This window comes from Colobus angolensis, unplaced genomic scaffold (genome assembly GCF_000951035.1).
Source record: "Colobus angolensis palliatus isolate OR3802 unplaced genomic scaffold, Cang.pa_1.0 Scaffold5, whole genome shotgun sequence".
Classification (NCBI taxonomy): Eukaryota; Metazoa; Chordata; class Mammalia; order Primates; family Cercopithecidae; genus Colobus; species Colobus angolensis.
In genome coordinates, this window is record NW_012118487.1 from 33553083 (window position 1) to 33567879 (window position 14797).

Here is a 14797-nt window from a genome sequence, read left to right on the forward strand (position 1 = left end):
AAATACAAAAAATCAGCCGGGCGTGGTGGCGGGCGCCTGTAGTCCCAGCTACTCCGGAGACTGAGGCAGGAGAATGGCGTGAACCCGGGAGGCGGAGCTTATGGTGAGCCGAGATGGCCCCACCGTACTCTAGCCTGGGTGACAGAGCGAGATTCCGTCTCAAAAAAAAAAAAAAGAAAAGAAAAAGAATATTGTATTCAAATATACAATTACTAGTCAGTTATACTCAATAAAGTTGAAAAAAATAATGTTAGATTCAAGTAAATGGATTTTCTAGCTCCTCTTTATATATAAATGTTTAAAAAAGTGAATGTTTGAAATATTCAGCATATATCATGTAGAACAACCAGCTTTATCCTAATACTTCCCTTCTCTTCTAAGTGATGAGTGTTCATTCAAAGAAATTTAATGAACCTAGATGTGCATGGCTAACATTTGCCTCTCTTTGTTCCACTTTTCTTAGACTTGTAAGCCACTCTTTGGGTCAGCACATTTTTCAAAGATATTTTTGTATTTCAAGTACAATTAAGTTTGTAGGCCATAGAGTCACTGTGTCATGAAGGTGCCTGTATTTGTCTTTCATGAAAAAGAAATGCTAAGGGCAAACTTTATGTATTGATTACAGTAACTTCTGCAAGTAGTGTAGGGCTTCCAAAGAGATTGCTGGAAAATCTAAAACAGCCAGGCAAGGGAGCATGAATAAGATGGAACTTGAGCACAACCTTGCAGGATAGCTCAGATTTAGATAAGCAAGTTGGGGAAGAATAGATAGATTCCAGAGAGGCAAACAACATACATGAAGATGGAAATTATTAAGCATTTGTAATGAGAAATGAAAATATAAGTTTGGACCAAGAAACTAAGATATATACAAATTCTACATTACACAGAGATACTAGACTTTATGCAAGATTTACACAGGAGATCCATCTTGTCAATAGTATAAAAGGTGGATAATCTGGAGAGAGCTGCTGTTGATTTGTGGGTACCAGGATGGGGTACCTGCACCTTACCAACTACTCAGAGAACTTACTATGTGTTCCCTGTAGTCTGCTGGCTAACTGTAGGCTCATGTCTGATTCTCACCTGAGAAATCTGAAGAAAGGAATGACTGATAGAATAAAGGAGAAGTTTCTGAAGTGGAGACACACCACATTCCAGGAGTTTGTAGGTGCAAAGAGTATTAGTTTTTTCTTCTGAATATGGATCATTTGTGAGGGAGAGCTAGTATAGAGTTGCTTTTAGGCCCTGTCCAGAAAGGGCCATACTGCAAGTGATCAGCAACCATCTGGGGCCAGTGGCATGGGCAGTAAGAAGAATTTACCAGGACAGTTGTAGGTAAAGAAAGGCAGGATTATTCAAGAAAGTATGAAAATACATTGCAAGAATACACTGGGCAGGTCAGCAAGAAAGGAGATGACTGTAAGGAGACAAAAGCTTGCTGGGGATTTTATAAGATGGTGCTTGTGTGATGTGCTAAAGAGGGCTTTGTGCAGTACTGATAACACCAAGGTTTCAGTGAACTAACCTGCGTTTTACTATCATCCAAGTGTGTGGTGATAGCTGGGCTCAGTAAGATTGTGAGTTATTTGCACCTGAGTGCTATGTGTCCTGGATCATGAAGAAAGGCAGACTCGTACCTTACCTGCTTTTTCTTTTTGCTTTTACCTGCTCCCACCAGCCTGGCTCCTTTTCCCTAATTAGGAGTCTACAGTCCAGAGGTAGAAATTCTGAGTACTGTCAACTTTTCAGCGGACAAGGAAGTAATGAACAGTTTAAATAGAGGTGATTTTACCTCTGCTAAGGCACTTCAAATAGAGGTTAGCCTTCTCCAAAAAAGCCAGAGTCAGAAACATTGACCGAAAAGGCCATGAAAACACCTGTATGAGAAAGTGAGTTTTAAACAACTTCACAGGCCAAAGGTTTGTTGATGTTAGATTATTAGACTAGTGCTTGTCAAGAAAGAACATTTCTGGCCCTCTCTCCTCCTTTTCTTCTCCCTTGCTTTAATCCTGGGTGAGTCAGAGATTTAGTTTAACAAAATGATGAAGGAAGAAAACAACTACTAGATAAGGAAAGAGAGAAGCCAACTACTTCTGACCTGTAGCCTGTGCCCCTCCAAACTTAAAAGTAAGTTTAGAATTTGGATTATTATGTGGTCCTTTATATTTAATTTTAGTCATGCATTGCTCAAGGATGGGGATACATTCTAAGAGATGCATCATTTGGTGATTTCATTGTGGTGTGAACATCAACAAGTGTACTTACATAAACCTAGATGGCATAGCCCAGTACACACCTAGGTTGTATGGTATAGCCTATTGCTCCTAGGTTACGAACCTATATAGCATGTTACTGCATTGACTACTATAGGCAACTGTTTCACTATGGTAAGTATTTGTATATCTAAACATAGAAAAGGTAGAGTAAAAAGGCAATATTAAAAATTTAAAATGTTACACCTGTATAGGGCACTGATCATGAATAAAGCTTGCAGGACTGGAAGGTGTTCTGGGTGAGACAGTGAGTGGTGAATGAATGTGAAGATGTAGGACATTACTGTACACTGCTGTAAACTTTAGAAACCCTACACTTAGGCTACATCAAATTTCTTTAAATTTTTTCTTCAAAAATAAATTAACCTCAGCTTACGATAACTTTTTAACTTTATAAATTTCAAATTTTTTTTAAGTTTTTGACTTTTTTGTAGTAACACTTAGCTTGAAAGACAAACATGTTGTATAGCTGTACAACCATATTTTCTTTCTTTGTATCCTTATTGTATACGCTTTTCTCTGTTTTTAATTTTTTTTAACTTTTTAATTAAAAATGAGACACAAACATACACATTAGCCTAGGCCTACACAGGGTCGGGATCATGAATACCACTGTCTTCCACCTCCACATCTTGTCCCACTGGAAGGTCTTCAGAGCCAGTAACACACATGGAGCTGTCATCTCCTATGATAGCAATGCATTCTGAAATACCTCCTGAAGGACCTGCCTGTGGCTGTTCTACAATTAACTTCTTTTTTCAATCAGTAGAAAAGCACTCTAAAATAAAAAAAAGTATAGTATAGTAAATACATAAACCAGTAATATGACCATTTATTGTCATTATCAAGTATCATAACTTAATTATGTACTTATGTACATAAGCATGTGCCATACTTTTATACAACTGACAGTGCAGTAGGTATGTTTACAACATAACCACAAGCACATAGGTAATGCATTACATTATGACGTTAGGACTGTTATGACATCACTAAGTAACAGGAATTTTTTAGCTCCATTATAATCTTATGGGACCACCATCATAAGAGAGTGGGCGGTTGTTCACCAAAGTGTCATTATGTATGTGACAGCGTTACCAGAATGCTGGTCCTATTCTAGACCCCAAGAGAGGGTTCTTGGACCTCACACAAGAACGAATTCAGGGTAAGTCCATAGAGTAAAGTGAAAGCAAGTTTATTAAGAAAGTAAAGGAATAAAAGGGTGGCTACTTCATAGGCAGAGCAGCCCTGAGGGTGGCTGGTTGGATATTTTTACAGTTATTTCTTAATTATATGCCAAACAAGGCATGGATTATTTCTGAGTTTTCTGGGAAAGGGTCAGGAAATTCTCCAAATCGAGGGTTTCTGTTCCTTTTAGACTATATAGAGTAACTTCCTGATGTGGCCATGGCGTTTGTAAACTCATGGTGCCGATGGGCGTGCCTCTTAGCATGCTAATGCATTATAATTAGCATATAATGAGCAGGGAGGATGACCATAGGTTGCTTTCATTGCCTTCTTGGTCTTGGTGGATTTTGGCCTGCTTTTTTATAGCATCCTGCTTATCAGCAGAGTCTTTGTGACTGGCATCTTGTACTGACCTCCTATCTCATCTTATGACTAAGAATGCCTAACTGCCCGGGAATGCAGCCCAGTAGGTCTCAGCCTTGTTTTACCCAGCCCCTCTTCAAGATGGAGTCACTCTGGTTCAAGCACTTCTAACATCAGTATTAAATTGAGACTGTTTCATCACTGAAAATAAGAATTTTAACCGGTTGATGGCAGCTGTGGAAGGCATAGGTGCTTTCTAAATCTTCTCTTAGGAGTAGGGGAAAAACAGCTGCACAACATAAATTTAAATTTTTTTTAAAAAAATCACTCTGTGATTGCCCGCCATGAGTTGTGCTTTGTTATCATACTTGCTGCATGCATTCATGACAGCAGGAGAGCAGCATGTCTGACAGAGAGAGTATGGACTACTGGATGATGGGAAGCCACAATGAGTGGACTGGATTCTGAAGTTCAAAAGCATGACAGAGAAGTTTAAATTTGATTATTGCTGGAACTAAGGAATGATATGAAGATATTTAGCATCGTTGTGATATGGTGAAAGTGATATTTAAGGAAAATTATTCTGGCAGCAGTGTCCTAGATGGATTGTAGGACTAGAACATTTGAATAGAAAAACTAGTTATAAAAATCCACGTGTAATGAGGGTTGTACTAAAGAGAAAGCAATAAAAACAGAGCAAAAGGAACTTAAGGATATTTTACAGGAAACCAATATGAGTTGTAACTAATTGGATTTATTAATGAAAGGATGAGTCATACATAATTTCTTAATTTTAACTAAGGTGATTGATGATCCAGTTGACATGAAGTTGACAAATGCCTTAGAAGTGCCACCTAGGCTGGGTGCAGTGGCTCACACCTATAATCCCAGCACTTTGGGAGGCCGAGGTGGGTGGATCATGAGGTCAGGAAATCGAGACCATCCTGGCTAACATGGTGAAACCCCGTCTCTACTAAAAATACAAAAAAGTAGCCAGGCGTGGTGGCGGGCACCTGTAGTCTCAGCTACTTGGGAGACTGAGGCAGGAGAATGGCATGAGTACGGGAGGCAGAGTTTGCAGTGACCTAAGATCGCACCACTGCACTCCAGCCTGGGCTACAGAGTGAGACTCCATCTTGGGGAAAAAAAAAAAAAAAAAGTGCCACCTAAAGTACAGAACTGTACATTCGATGAGAGGACAGGGGAAATAAATAAAGTATTAACGACTCTTAAAACCATGAAAACATGAATATTTTGAAAGAAAGAGTACATAAAAATGATCTTCAAGCTGAGTGCAGTGGCTCATGCCTGTAATCCTAGCACTTTGGGAGGCTGAGGCAGGCAGATGGCTTGAGCCCAGGAATTCGAGGCCAGCCTGGGCAACATGGTGAAACCCTGTCTCCACTAAAAATACAATGTTAACTGGGTGTGGTGGCACACGCCTGTAGTCCCAGCTACTCTGGAGGCTGATGTAGGAGGATTACTTGAGCCCAGGAGGCGGAGACTGCAGTGAGCTGAGATGGCACCACTGCACTCTAGCCTGGGTGACACAGTGAAATCCTGTCTGAAAAATAAAAACAATAATTAAAAAAATGATCTTCAGACTTTAGAGTATATAATAATTACTGGTGGAGTTTGTTACAAATGCAATTCCTACATCCTTTCCCAAATCTAAAAATCAGAATGTCTGGGTAATCACCCAGGAAATTCTATTTTTACGAGTAGCCAAAATGATTTTAATGCAGGTGGTCAGGAGACACCCTTTGAGACCCTCCAGGGAATAGAACAAAGAGCGTAGTACTTCACTAGAGGAATGTTTAGAAGTCTGAGGAGGAGGAAGGACCATTGGAAAAGTCCAAGGGATTGTTAGGCAAGGCAAAAAGAAAACTATAATATTGAAAAGGAAAGAGACAAAGAGCAAGGGGTCATCATGGCTCCGATAGGTGATAGGAGTCAGGGAACACGAGGGTGGAGATGACCTCCAGTTGGCTGTCTTTCACTTTCACCCTGTCTATATTCTTTTGTTTCAGGTGTGCTTCTTATACACAACATATGGTTGGATTTATTTTGAAATCCACTCTGATCATGTTTGTCTTTTAACTAGAGCATTTTGTCTGTTTGTCTTTTCTGAAGTCTTTCCCCCTTTAAATCTGCCACTAGTTCTTGGTCTCACTCATGTTGACATATTTCCTCATTTTTTGTGTGCTTTTTTTTAAAAATTGTGGGCTTGGATCTTTATCTGAGAGAATTCTTTGAATCCTTAGGTGAAGGTGGGTTTCTTTAGAAGGTATCTAGGTATGTGTGTTTCTTTTGCCCGAGTGTCCCAGAGACATACTTCCTCCTACCATTTTAATCTAAATTCTTGGCTTGAAATTTTTCACCTCATCCTATATTGTGAGTTCGGACTACAAACTGGTGTGAGTGCTGGTTTTTAGTTAGGGATTCTCAAAGGAAATTTTTGCCACCTCTTATTTATCACTGAATTTCAAGCCAGACAATTTTATTTGGAATCTACTGGGGATACAGGAGCTTATTCCTAGTTTACCCTTAAACTGAAAACTTTGTGGACCTAATTTTAATGGAGAAACTCTTGTGAGATTCTCCATCCCCAGTCTACTCCTACCCGTGAACGGCTCTGGTCTTGTCTTCTGCCCCTATGAGCTCTACAAGGTCAATAAAAGGAAAGTTTAAGGTCACTAGGATTTTGCGAATGCCCTGAGGGCCAAAGCCAAATTCAATATGCTGCTTCTCTCTAGGTTTCTGACATCACTTAAACTTTTTGCCTTCTTTATTGTCAATTTATTGAAGCATTTACGAGGATGTGTTTTTATATTTTATGGAGTGCTTGCTTTCAGGAGGAAGGTTAGTCAGAGTCCCTAGTGCTAGAACACAAAACTTTCCTTTAGTAGTCCTTTCAGCGATGGTCTGCAAGATGTAAATTATCTGTCTATGTTTGTTTTATTTTACACTTAATTTTATAAAGTTAAGAGGAACTTAACTTTCCTCTGCATTTACCAGAAGAAGCTCTGCATTTACCAGAAATTGGGAACATTTACAAAGAAGACAGGTAAGGGAGTCTTTATCTGGACACTTGATTTTTCTGAAAGGACAACTAGATTCTAAATTCAACACCTTCTGCAATTGGAGGGGGTGGCTACTCATCTCCTCCCAGAAGGCTGAGCTTGTCAGAGGATGAGGATAAAGCAAGCTGTTGCTTCTTATTATCTCAGCCTTATTAGTTTAGAGAAGATCCCATATTTAGTCTGGCAGGTTGGGGTGACTTGTGGGGTGATGGCACTAGTGGGGAACTAGAAATCCTTGAAAGTCCATATAGAAAATAAACACTTAATGAAAGAAATAATAATAATAAGCCTTTTATTGCTGGACATGTTTGTCCAGCAATAAACAGTTCATAAATTTGTGTGTGTATGCAAGTCTGTGTGTGTGTGTGTGTGTGTGTGTGTAGTTAGTTCATGCTATACTCAGGTGAGTTGGAAGCACCTAGCTATAACTGTGTTTCAATTGCCTAATATACATAATTCATAGAAATAGCAAAATGCCTAAAAGCAATCAGTGCCTTCATAGAGTAGGGGTTCCCAACCCCTGGGCCACTGACTGGTACTGGTCTGTGGCATGTTGGGAACCAGGCCACACAGTGGGAGGTGAGTGAGCTAACCGCCTGAGCTCTACCTCCTGTCAGATCAGTACCAGCGTTAGATTCTTATAGGAGCACTAACCCTGTTATGAACTATGCATGCAGGAGATCTAGGTTGCACGCTCCTTATGAGAATCTAACTAAGGCTTGATGATCTGAGGTGCACCACTTTTATCCTGAAACCATTCCCCCGCCACCCTTATCCTGTGGAAAAATTGTCTTCCACAAAATCAGTCCCTAGTGCCAGAAAGATTGAGGACCACTGATTTGGAGGTTAAATATATTGAATAGCTAAAAACTATTGTATAAATAAGAAGGCACCTATTCAGAAGAAACTGTTTATGAAGGCAGTATTTTTCAATCTGCTAAACCTATGTCATCTATAGATTTCTATTTTCAGTATTTATACTACTCTAAATATTTTTGTAATGTTTTTATTGCAGTTGCACTAATTTCTGTAATTTTTGAATGGTATTATAAAAACAGCAAGTGTTTGATTATGTTTTACAGACTATAACCCCCTCCAAATTTTGCCCACATGCCTCCTCTTTACACTCCCATTGAGATCCTGTAGTGTAATCCCTTATTAGCATTTCCTGATAAAGACCACCTTTTGGTACATATTTTTTTGGAGTCACTTAAAAGCTTTTCCTTCAATTGCCCCCCTTTTTCCCCCTGTTGTCCACCATTCCCCCAAATCTCTCTGCTTCTTGTTGGTCATGCTGAACATAAGACAAACCCATCACAAATGCCATTCTCTAAATGAACTTTTTCGTCACTAGAAGGCAGTTTCCTTGACATAGCTTTCATGTCAGCAAACCAGAAAAAGAACCTCCTGAAGGCATGGCCAGTGGGTGTCCCTCTTCCTGAACCTCTGGCCATCCCTTCTTTTTCTGCATTTTCCCTGAAGTCTGACTTCTCAGATAATTTTCGAAACCTGTCACTTCTGTAAAGCTCGTCTTTTTGATGGAGACTAACCTGTTGCTGTTGGTGAAAATAAAGGTCAAAAATAACATTGAAAGGATTTTCTGACATCTTCTACCTAAAGTTAATATTGGTGAATTTAGTCTCCAGTATACAAAATACATGTGATTATACCTTTTGTGATGAGATTGATAGTAAAAAAAAAAAAAAAAAAAAATATGGTAAGTGTTGCCTAAAAAAATTCCACACCTTTTTCTAGTTAAAGTTCTGAATTTTACTTGTATATAGATGTATAAATGGTTGCTGTGCAGTTATGGATATGTAGGTTGGCTTTAGAATAAAAGTAAATATCTAAGATGTAAAAGATACCAACTAGCAGGTATTTAGCATTACTCTTACAGATGCAATGTCACTGTAAGCCAAGGCCTTGCTTCTGTTTTGTGTATCTGGGGACCAGTGTGTGCACATGACTCAAATCAGCCTCAGAAAGTAGTCAGTTGGCAAAGCATAGATGTACAATGTCACCTTTCAAGTTGAAAAAAACTTTTAAAAAATTATAGATCTTCACAGATTGTTCTTTAATTTTGCAGTTCTTTCTGCAGAGATGTTTTCCAATGATTTGTTTGTTTGTGGTGCTACTTGTTAAATGTATAATCTAAGTTGTGGACTGTGATGAGATTTTTCATGTTAAAGTAATTAAAATCAAAGAAATTCAGGGTAAAATGTCTTGGAGATAAGAACAACTTTTTCAGAAAGTTATTGAACAGTCGCCATGTGCTCATGCTATAGTTCTTTCTTTACTTGTATCCTGTCAGCTGAGTTCCTCAGAGCTCCGTAAGGTAGAGCCTATTCATTTCCTTATATTTCCAATGAAGAAGCAGATGGCAAGAAAAGTTTCATGATTTCTATCAAGTAACATCAGTAGGTGGAGCAGCCAGGAGCTGCTCACCTTATCACAATAGAAAACTTCAAATGAGCAGATTCCAGTTTCTGAGATAGAACCAAGACTGTAGAATGAAATTAAAGGAAGAGGAAGGCATTTTTATTTATCATCATTTCACAAATATTTTATTTCTGGAATTAGCTATGCATTTTCTAACTTTCATTTTTCAAAAACTCCAAAATAAGGCTTCTGGTTTATTACTTAAATAGTATTCATCAACTATCTGTTATTTTCTTAAAGTAATCATAGCAACACATTGAAATCCATATCATGTGAATCAGCATTTGGTTACAACTGTCCCACAAAAAATGCACGAGTTTTACCATAAAGGCTGTGATTTCTCTTAGTTGTTGAATCCTAAGTAGACATGAAAGGATAGTAATAATAGAAACACGGGCTTAGTCATATTCACTCTGTTTATAAAAGTATTAGTTCATGTCCATTGTCACAAATCTTCCCATGAAGTAAGAAGAAGGCAGAAATAATATGCTTTTGAAGATACAGGGACATAGAGACACATTTTGTAAATCATAATGAGTGTTATTAAATGAAATTTATAGGAAGCCATTGGTTCGAATGGAGCTCCTGCACTAGACCCAACAGACCAGACCAAAATGGCATCACTCATGCTAAAGTTTCATGGCCACCAAGCTGAAATGAAGCTGTTTATTTCATCTTCCAAGAAATCAGGATCGAGAGAAGGATAACAAATAGCCAAATCTCCAAATGAGCCAGTTTTAGCTGGCATGATAAGAAAGTCCCGTCTGATTTAACCTTTGCAAGGAAAGTAACTGTGAAACGACTTTTTGTTCCCTGTTTCTGCTTTCCTTTTCTGTCTATAAAGCCAGCCACTTCTGCTCAGCTCGTTGGAACATAGTCTACGTTATAAAACGAGGTGTTTCTCATTTCTAGAATTGCAAATAAAAGCCAATTAAGATCTTTAAACTAAATTTGTTGTCATTTTATCTTTTGGCAATATTTATTCAGCATTAACTGCCTGATTTAACTGTCATGCCAAACCTTTGATGTGGGAACTATTTTTACCTCCATTTCACAAATGAGCAAATGAATCCAAAGAAGATCAAGAGCCCATAAATGTGGTGAGAAAGTGACAACCAAAATGTGAACTGAGACAGTCTGGCTTCAGAATTCCCACCTTACTGTATGCCTCCTGCCAGTATTCATGTCCTAGGACTGCCATAACAAAGCACCAGGCCCTGGGTGGCTTAGACAGCAGAATCTTATTCTCTAGCAGTTCTGGAAGCCAGAAATCTGAAATCAAGGTGTCAAGAGCATTAGTTCCTTCTGGAGACCCCCTTAGCTTCTGGTGTTTGCTGGTGATCTTTGGCACTCCTTGGCCTATGGCAGCATAACTCTCATCTCTGTCTCCATTTTTGCATGGCCTTCTTTTCTGCGTCTTCTTGTGTCCTTCCTTGTGTATGGACACTGGTCATTGGATTTAGGGCACCCTTAAAACCAGAACGATTTCCTCTTGAGATCCTTAACTAATTATATCTACAAAGACCCTTTTCCAATGTCATATTCTGAGGATCCAAGTGAACATAAATTGGATGAGACATGATCCAACTTATTATATTACCTTTCTAAATTTATGCTATCTTAAAATAACACTTTATTATTTTCTCAATTATTGTCAAATTTATGACTTTTACATGATACTCCCTCAACTGTGAGGACCACCCCTAGGTCCAGGTCTTCAAGGGTTTTGGGTTTTGCTTTAAGTAAATGATTTCCTTTAAACTGAATATTTAAATCGGTGTTATGTCTGTTGTTGGTGGTGGGTTGGTGTAAATAGTGGTGTTCAGAGTTGATTCTCTCAAATGATCAGTGTTTCAAGTGACAAAGTGAGAGAGAATAATAGTAAGCCATCTATGTCCACTAGAAATGTATTTGGGCCTACCCAAAAGGGACTATCAGCCCACATCCATGTTGCCAACCTGTGTCAGTATCCAGCTTTATAAAATCAGAAAGGTTTATTGAAAAGATTTTGAAATATTAACTTAGGGGAACACATTGTAAACTTCATGCAAACTATAAGAGTCCGCCATCTATAGTAGAGGGAGAAATGCAAAATATACATCCATCCAGGACTGGTTTAGAGAAGTCTATGGACCAGAAATCTGTATTTAAGTAGAGGGGCTGGACATGTTGGAATAAGGAGTGTCACTACAGCCTCCTCCAAAATGCTCCTTGGTGGCAGGCTGCCGGGTCAGATTGGCCACTGGTCAGCTCTTCCAGCGGACTTCCTATACATGCTTTGCAGTGAAGTATTGATGCTACTCCAGTTCCTCCTACTTTCCCTTTCCTCGAAATATTTTTAAATCATTCATTATTGGCTATTTCTTGGCACATGGAATTACCCATCTAATACCTTGAAGCATCAAGTCCTTAGGAGAGAAGGAAGGGAACTAGTATTGTATTAAGGAGTCAATATATGTCAGACACTATGCTATAGTACTTTGTAGTACTGTACCATAGTACATCAGTACTTTGTTTATATATGCAATATAATTTTATCCTTATAGCAGTTCTGCACAGTAAATGGTATTAGTCTGATTCTTCAGTCTGTTTAAAGTGATAAACGGAAGCTCAGAGCACTTAAGAAACTGCTGAAGATCAAACTAGGGATTGACAGAACCAAGATTTGAACCCAGTTGTATGTGATGCAAAAATCTGACTCCATGCTCCTTTCTTACTCCATCAACCCTAAATAATAGATTTCTTGCCTTGCTTTTAAGAAGCTGTTCCCCATATGGAAAATATCTAGGATGCCAGGTTTATGTAGGAAGTCTGTTTCTGCTAAGATTTAATCAAAATCATTCCCAAATAAACCTAGCACAGAGAACATAAAATTAGCATATAGAACCAGAAATCGAACATTCATAGCATTTGAAGGGAAGGATTAAAAACCTTACAAACGTCACTCATTTGTTTATGCAGTACTGATGCAAGAGGGAGACTAGTATTTTAAATCGAAATAATGATTATATCCTCTGAATATATCGCATTGATTAAAGTGGTCTTCTGTCACAGACATATCTTTAATATATCATCCTAAGCAGGTTCACAAGAGTTATATACATACAAATCTGAAGTCAGACATTGCCATAAAAAATCAGGGTATTTTAAAAATTCAGTTTTGTGACACAAAGTTTGCAACTTGTTATGGTAAATACTCCACATCAAGAGGGGGAGTATGGGTTTAAAATGCAAATGAATAGAGTTAAATATGGGGTAGACTTTTTGATGGGTGTCTAGGAGTTATGAATTATTTCTCTAGAGTTTTTGAACATAAGGTATCTTCCCACTGGCCAGGGACAAATTTTGTGGTCTTAAGTAGAGGCAGCTCAATAAATGACTTTTCAGGGTCCCATGAATTCGACTTTAAGCGTGAAGAGTTACCTACATAGGCACCTGATCTGGTGACTTTCTTTATTAAATGGGTAATTAGGTACAATTCATGTGTAATGTATTCAAAATAATTATATATGTTGACTAAATAAGGACATGTTGTTACCAAAGGCACAAAAGTGATTTTATACACTGAAACTACATTGCATGGGACAAAGTTGTGGGGTGATTTTCCCTCTCTGAGTTGACTGATTTTTAAATGTAATACATCAGGACCTAGAGGAATTCCTTCATTAATATCATAACTACCACTTAAGTAGACTAGCATCTTTGTAAGGTCTATGTGTTCCGTTCTATTATCTATTCTTGCCTTGGTAGCACACACTCTAAATTGTTACAGATGTATAGTAATGTAAATATTTGATCTGGAGTTCTGACACCACATTACTCTTCTGCTATGGACTACATGTTTGTGCCCCTCCAAAATTCGTATGTTGAAACTCTCACCCCTAAGGGAATGGAATTAGGAGATAGGGTCTTTGGGAGTTAATTATGTTTCGATAAAGTCATAACAGTGGCGCTCCACAATGGGATGAGTGGCCTTATATGAAGAGAGGGACTAGAGCTTGCTTCTGCCATGTGAGGATACAAGAAGATGGCTGTCTGCAAACCAGGAAGAGAGCCCTGTCCAGACACCGAATCTGCTGGCACCATGATCTTGGGCTTCCCATCCTCCAGAAGTGTGAGCGACCCAGTCTATGCTACTTTTGCTATAGCAACCAAACTGACTAAGACATCTTCTTTCTTCTTTGTTAATTCTGACTAATCTCAAGCCATGATTTTTTCCAGTTGGTTTGTTCGTTTGTTAATTCATTCAACAAATAATTACTGAGCACCTTTTCTGAGCCTGGGACTGTGCCAGACCCTGTTTGGTAGTGGTGAATGAGACAGACACAGTCCTTGCCCTCATGGGCTTTAACTTGTGGAGGGGGACAAACAAAAACAAGAAAACAGAAAACACCACAGGTTATGATCGGTTTCATGAAGGAAACAATGGGGAAGTTAGGCAGAGAATAACAAGAGCCTGTTTTGTAAGGGTGGCATAATTAGGACTTGTAGTTTTTGTCTGGCCCAGCATGCACTTGTTTATTTACTTGGAGAACCTTGACATGTGAACAAGGTGACACTGGTCAAACATCTTAGCCCTTCAAGCCATAGTGATTATTTCATCTAACTAGTAACTTAAGCCAGGCCTGTAGCAAAAGTGAGATCAGTACCGATCAGCATCCAGTCAGGAAAACAGAAACAATAACATTTATAGTAACAGAAATAATTTACTATAGACAGTTGGTTACGGGGCTAATGGAAGACAGAAAAGGCAAAAAGGAAACACCAAGGTTGACATATGATGGAAGCAACTATCACCCCTAGGCTGGGGAAACTAAGCTGAAGATTTGGCATCATCAAAACTTAGCATTAGTGAGGAGGCCCTGCAGAGCTGGGACCTAGACATCTTGGGCGAAGGCACAGCCAGATAGGGGACTGATGCCCCAAGCCACTGTTACAGCCACCTTTCAGATCTATTCCACCAGTGGGAGGTACTGGCAGGAAAGTGGACATCACGAGGAGGAGAGAAGGGGCTTTTTCATGCTTTCCTCTGTGTTTAGTATTCCTCCCAAGTCCTTTGGCACCAACTGCACCATTTTCCTCAGAAATGCTACTATCAGCTGTATCAGCCACACAAGGCCTTTTGGACAGTGAGCACTGCCCTCACCAGGCCTCATTGGGTTACAGCAGACACACCATGGTGACCAGAGTACTTCCTGGGCCCTGCCCTTAAAGGTTTGAACATAGCTCTGCACTAACCCTCTGAGACGCCTGAGTCTCAGCAGCACAGAGATGCCTCAGAGCTGTGGACACCAGCCCTGCGGTGCCGCCTCAGGGCTCCAAGACACACCATGGCTCGCTCTCCTCCTCTTTTTTGATAGAGGTAGCAATACTGCCTTTTTCCTTCTGTTTCTGCAACCCTAGAGAAGGTCACAGTTTCTTGGAGTTACTGTTCATCATCCCCTTCTT

The 14797-nt window shown here is 39.2% G+C and overlaps 1 protein-coding gene across 1 annotated transcript in view; it reads left to right on the plus strand.

Moving 5' to 3' along the window:
- DCHS2 (dachsous cadherin-related 2) overlaps positions 1-14797 on the plus strand; it is a 168224-nt gene that overhangs the window by 30089 nt on the left and 123338 nt on the right. The window contains 2 exon segments of the mRNA XM_011959767.1: positions 1705-1778; positions 1780-1820. Of these exon segments, the coding sequence (XP_011815157.1) occupies positions 1705-1778; positions 1780-1820 (115 nt within the window).